Source organism: Fukomys damarensis, unplaced genomic scaffold, assembly GCF_012274545.1.
Source record: "Fukomys damarensis isolate Sample0158 unplaced genomic scaffold, DMR_v1.0_HiC HiC_scaffold_36, whole genome shotgun sequence".
NCBI classification, from domain to species: Eukaryota; Metazoa; Chordata; class Mammalia; order Rodentia; family Bathyergidae; genus Fukomys; species Fukomys damarensis.
Window position 1 is genome coordinate 41,935,902 of NW_022900948.1, and position 6,290 is coordinate 41,942,191.

The window sequence follows — 6,290 nt, forward strand, 5'->3', positions numbered from 1 at the left end:
TTTTTTTTTTTTTTTTTTTAAACACAATTCTCAAAAGTAGGTGAAACAGGGAAATACTTTTCCTAAAGGAATTCCAGTGTCACAGCTAAAATAGCCTTACTTGTGTGCAGTGTTTTAATTTTGATCAAAATGAATGTTGGGCAGTCATGAAGTGGGCTAATTGATTATTTGGTTATTTGGCTTTAGGTGAATTAACCAAAGCATGAAAACCTAAAAAATAAGCAAGAGGAAGAATGTTCAGGCAGACCTTAGGAGGTACGATAGCCAGTGATGCTGATACTGTGAGCTTGTGTTTATGCCGCTGCACTGGATGAGGGGTCAGTGGTGAATGATGAAAACTCTGTCTCTCCGCAGATCACGCCTCATGTCAGTAGAAATGGACAGCAGCAGTTTTATTCAGTTTGATGTGCCCGAATACAGCAGCACCGTTCTGAGCCAGCTAAACGAACTCCGCCTGCAAGGGAAACTATGTGACATCATCGTTCACATTCAGGGTCAGCCTTTCCGAGCCCACAAAGCGGTCCTTGCTGCCAGCTCCCCCTATTTCCGGGACCATTCAGCATTAAGTACCATGAGTGGCTTGTCAATATCAGTAATAAAAAATCCCAACGTGTTTGAACAGTTGCTTTCCTTTTGTTACACTGGAAGAATGTCCTTGCAGCTGAAAGATGTTGTCAGTTTTCTGACTGCAGCCAGCTTTCTTCAGATGCAGTGTGTCATTGACAAGTGCACGCAGATCCTAGAGAGTATCCACTCAAAAATCAGCGTCGGAGACGTTGACTCTGTCACCGTCGGTGCTGAAGAGAACCCCGAGAGCCGTAATGGAGTGAAAGAAGGAAGCTTCTTTGCCAACCCAGTTGAGATCTCCCCTCCATACTGCCCTCAGGTACGGCAGCCCACCGCAAGCAGTGATCTCCGGATGGAGACAACCCCCAGCAAAGCTTTGCGTGGCCGCTTACAGGAGGAGGGGCACTCAGATCGGGGGAGCAGTGGAAGTGTGTCTGAGTATGAGATTCAGATCGAGGGGGACCATGAGCAAGGGGACTTGTTGGTGAGGGAGAGCCAGATCACCGAGGTGAAAGTGAAAATGGAAAAGTCGGACCGGCCTAGCTGTTCAGACAGCTCCTCCCTGGGTGATGATGGGTACCACACTGAGATGGTTGATGGGGAACAAGTTGTGGCAGTGAACGTGGGCTCCTATGGCTCTGTGCTGCAGCATGCGTATTCCTATTCCCAAGCAGCCTCACAGCCAACCAGTGTGTCAGAAGCTTTTGGAAGTTTGAGTAATTCCAGCCCGTCCAGATCCATGCTGAGCTGTTTCCGAGGAGGGCGTGCACGCCAGAAGCGGGCTTTGTCTGTCCATCTCCACAGTGACCTGCAAGGCGTGGTGCAGGGGTCTGACAGCGAAGCCATGATGAACAACCCTGGGTATGAGAGCAGCCCCCGGGAGAGGAGTGCGAGAGGCCACTGGTACCCGTACAATGAGAGGTTGATCTGTATTTACTGTGGGAAGTCTTTCAACCAGAAAGGAAGTCTCGACAGACACATGCGACTCCATATGGGAATCACCCCCTTTGTGTGCAAGTTCTGTGGGAAGAAGTACACTCGGAAGGACCAACTGGAATACCACATCCGGGGCCACACTGATGACAAACCATTCCGCTGTGAGATCTGTGGGAAATGCTTTCCATTCCAGGGTACCCTCAACCAGCACCTGCGGAAAAACCACCCGGGTGTTGCTGAAGTCAGGAGTCGCATTGAGTCTCCCGAGAGAACAGATGTGTACATGGAACAGAAACTAGAAAACGATGCATCAGCCTCAGAGATGACCCTAGATTCCCGGATGGAAATCCACACAGTATCTGATGCTCCTGATTAAGATGGTAAAGAAGGCCACCCAAACAAAGCACATTAATCAATGCATATTTGTGATTTGCTTTGTTGTAATCTTTGGTTTTTCCCAGTCATCTGGAAATCTCTTGGTCTCTTGGCAGTTTTTCTGAAGTTTCTGGATGGAACACTTCATTGTGTTTATCCTACCCCTCCGCCCTGTCTCCCCCAAGGAGCTCAAAGCATGAAGGGCAGCGTATCCAGGGAAAACACAGGCTGACAGTATTCCTCTTTGGCTGGACTCTGAATCCCAAATCTGCCAGTGATTTAGCTATGCCAACTGGTTGACCCTACACTCTTCTGCCAAGAGGCATGCTCTCTCTCACGGCAGGCACTGGCATCAGTGCATGCCCACAGAGGGAGACCAGGATGCCGTCAGCTGATACAAATGGGTAACCTTTTCTAATTTAAAGTTACTTTTAGGGGGTAGTTAGACAATTTTTATATATATATATAATAAAACAATTATTATATATATAGTATATATACATTCTCAAATTTGAGTTTATTCTGGTTGAGGTGAATGTAAGAGGAATATATAATTTAATACAATGTGAACAGAGCTTTTGACTCTGTCTTATCCCTTCCTAATACATTAGTTTTACCTCTTTGTTTCCCTTACAGAAGAATGTTAGTAGGTTTTCATCTATATTATTGTGTCCAAAAGCAAGCAAAGCAAATCACAGTGTTCATAGCTCTGCTTCATAACATACATAAACCAAATGCCATAAAATTTCTTCAACTCTAGTTGGAAACCGTTTGGAATTTTTGTTTGTTGTCCGGCAGGTAAGCTGGACAACCTGTGGTGCTGACCTTTTTACATAATGTAGTGTTATATTAGCCAACCCCAAAGGAGCAGTGGTTTTCAAGGTTTTTACCGGCCTACAGATCTACCTTCATTCAGTACTGTAGAAACATACATACCAGGTAACCAAATCACTCTCTACCATGAGTTAGTACTCGCACTAAAGGAAAGGGATTTGTAGTTCTGTCTACAAAGTTCTCCAAGCAGTGTTGTGGTTTCTTTTTTCTTTTCTGTTTTTTTTTTCCCTTTCTTTTTCTTTCCAAACAGCCAGTTCAGGTGCACAGCAACTTTTTCTACACGCGGTTCCCAGGGAATCTGCAGAACTTGGAATTTGTACTTTTGTAAAGCTATACTCCATGGGAATTGCAAGCAATATATCTATCTTAGTATTGTGTGTGCTAATGAGAGCCTCAGGGCTCCCCCACTCTCAGTGTTTCCTGCTTAAAGAAACCAACAGTTAAAAGCCCTCTAAGATACTCTGTGTGTCACCAAATCTGTGTGTGTGTGTGTGTGTGTGTCACCATATTTTTGGTCACGTGGTGCTATTTTTATGTTAAGTATCTTCTAGGTCAGTATAGTTGTAGAAAATGTGAAATCTAACAGTAATAGTGAATTATTGCAGTTGTTTTTCTCTCTTGAGTTTATAGCTTGGAAGAGCCCTCAAAAGCATGTGCCAGCAAACACATTGCTGTATGAAAACGTGCCCAAGTCCTATTTGAATAATGCTTTATTAGTGCTTTAGGAGAGTCCTCAGTGCACATTTGGGTTTGCATATGTGAACAGGTTTCACAGGATCACTTTGGTATTGCAGACTCTGGCAGTTCTGGAAGCAGTTGATGCACTTGCTGCAGGCCGCCTGTGGATGTCAGTGCTCCAGCCTCTCTGCCTTGAGAACAGGAGCTCTGAGACCCACACCCAGTGCATCTCCCCAAGAGAACACTGCAGCCATTTGAAAGAAAGGACTGAAAGGCCAGGCTCATGCTAGGAGTTAGAAGTACAGAAATAGTCATTTGCTGGTTCTCCATGCTTTTTTGGTTCTTACGAGACCAAGAATGGTTGGTTTGGAAGATATTTTTGTGTTCTTTGTTTTTTGTTTTTTGTTTTTTGTTTTTTGAGAAAAAAAGAATCATTCAAGCCCTTCATGTGTAACAGCCCCAGTGGTGGCTGTGCAGTAGCACCTCTTCAGTACACAGGATCTGTTCACGTGTGAACTGCTGCACTACACTTCAGTGTTAACTCCACATAGATTACACTCTAATCCTGCTGCTCCCAAGGAGCAGCTCTTGCTAAATCGGGTATATATTATGCCTTTTCCTCCTCAAACTGCCTAAGTGGGGGTTTGTTCTCTCCTTGAAGCACTTGTTCAACTCCTGATAAAGCCGTGTGCCTCAAGGGGAGGCTGGACCCCAAGTGTTTACCCACTTAAATATGTTCTGGGGTTTCAGGTAAATGTTTGTGATTTTTTTTTTTCCTTACACAAATAAGTTTGATTTTTTAAACAAAGATTTAAATGCAAAAAATTTGTGTTGTGATACAAATTAAGTCTGTGACAAGAAAGGCCCAAACCTAAGGACATGAGGGGTCAAGCTCAGGGAAGGAACCTCCTTTTCACTCGGGCTTGGGGCCTTCTATGAGGCCACCAGAGCTTCCCGCGGTGTGTGCAGCAAGCGAGGAGGGAAGAGCACTTGGGGCAAGCACTTCCGCCGTCCTGGTTCTTGTCACTGTGTCCGTCTGAATCTTAGTTCTTGTATTTGTAAATTTGTTTATCTGGTTTGAGTTTACCAAAGAGTGACTTATCCAAAATTGTCGTTGACAAAAATATACATTGCTTTGATTGTACAGTTCAGGTTCAAACATTGTAATGGGACTGTTAAGGGGCAGAAAATTGATTGAGTTTCTCTCTACTAATCGTGATTCCGCATTTTGCAAGTTCGACTTGCTCCCATTCGTGTTGCTAACACTTTACCCTTTCCACTGCTAGCAGTGTTAAGAATGAATTCTCAAGCCATAACACAGTACTGTAAGTTCCGCAGGGCTTCGAGGGAGGCAGCGTGTAGGCCAGCACAGAGCTGCGTGGTGTCTCTCAAGCGTTGGCGCTGTCACACCCCAGTGGGCGTGACTGGTGAGAGAGAGGCTCACTCCATTTGGGTGGGCAGCAGCAGTTAATTGTGCCTTGCCACATCAGGATGTGCCAGGAGGACTAACCTGACCACAGAACAGAAACATTCTCTCCCCGAAGTTCACTTCACGTCTTTGCAGACGAAGAACGCTGTGTAACTCCTTAGAGCAACTCTTTTTGGAAAGCAAAGTCCCTATTTCTGTACAGTTTTAGGTTAGGTGTTTCATTTATAACAAATGCAGAAATCAGTTAAGATAAAGTGGTATGTGAAGAAAACTTTTACAGTAAAATATATCCTGAATTCATATAGGCTTGTTCATAATTGAGTCTCTGCTTGAGCTACCTTTTCGATATTAGACAATGTGAAGACAGTGACAGCGTCCTTTTCTACCGGTGAATAACCTGTTACAAACTGTGAAGACAAAGAATTTTATACTTTTACTAATGTTTGTGGACCTAAACATTTATTTTCATTCTAATCAGTTCTCTACCCTCTCATTTCTACTAAAGCTGTATATACAGTTAGAAATTATATTTGTAAATACAGTATATGAAGACAAGTTAATTTTCTGGTCAGTGGAAAACCTCCCAACCAATTGGCTCTGTCTTGGCAGTTGTTTGGTTTTTGTTTTCTTTTCTTTTTTAAACAGCAGAAAGGATACTGTCAACTCACTGTTAAGCAGAATATACTGTAGAACTAAAGTGATAATTTTTAAATCTTCCAGAGCATAAGTATATGATAGCAATCATAACCAACTCTGTTTTTCCCTGAGCCCAGACCATAGGCCTGCATAATTTTGTGTGTGGTTTTGTTTTTAATTTTGTTTTTACAGCCTACACTCTAGGAAGAATTTGCAGGAACACAAAACAAGGGCTAGGGAAATCATCTATGTGAATGAGCTTTGCTTTAAAGAGATCACTTTTTTTGAACAACTTTTTCTCTTCGTTACTGTGATTTTTGTTGTCGTTGTCGTTGTTGTTGTAGTTGTTGTTATTGTTAAATTCTATAATGGTTTCCTGTGAAGCCTCCACTGAAAGGGACTCAAATATGCAACACCTAAACTATTTTCCAAGGGCACATGCCCCTTGAATGGTGCTTCTAGACTGGTCAGGGTTATTTATTAAATTTTATATATGAAAGTATTGGGGAATTATGTAAATTCTTTATATGAAACTATCTAGTTCATAAATCATAGATTTCATATTACTCAGTGCAACTGAACTGAAAGTTCAGAAAAGTCATTCACATTGTTCCAAATTTGTAACGGTATCACATGTCACGTCTTTTTCAGTAAGTGCCAGAGTGTTCCCACTGTTTCTGCCCAGCGCTTGACTTCTTGGCCCAGGAGAGAACCTGTGTTCTCCAGCTCCCTCCCTGGGTCTGGCACCAACAGGGCTATTGTTCTTGATCAAGTCCTGGAGCCGGCCTTGCTTGGTGCTCCATGAGGCAGATTCAGTAAACAGACCTCTTGCTGC

The 6,290-nt window shown here is 43.3% G+C and overlaps 1 protein-coding gene across 9 annotated transcripts in view; it reads left to right on the forward strand.

Moving 5' to 3' along the window:
* Zbtb34 (zinc finger and BTB domain containing 34) overlaps positions 1–3,802 on the forward strand; it is a 42,760-nt gene extending 38,958 nt beyond the window's left edge. For 7 of the 9 annotated variants that reach the window (XM_010613560.2, XM_010613556.2, XM_010613557.2 and 4 more), the window contains one exon: positions 355–3,802. In XM_010613560.2, the coding sequence (XP_010611862.1) occupies positions 355–1,879 (1,525 nt within the window). In that variant the 3' untranslated portion in view covers positions 1,880–3,802. Of the gene's footprint in view, positions 1–186; positions 256–354 lie in introns of all 9 variants that reach the window. The other 2 variants (XM_033758956.1, XM_010613562.3) reach the window with 1 other exon arrangement.
* The last annotated feature ends 2,488 nt before the right edge of the window (positions 3,803–6,290 follow it).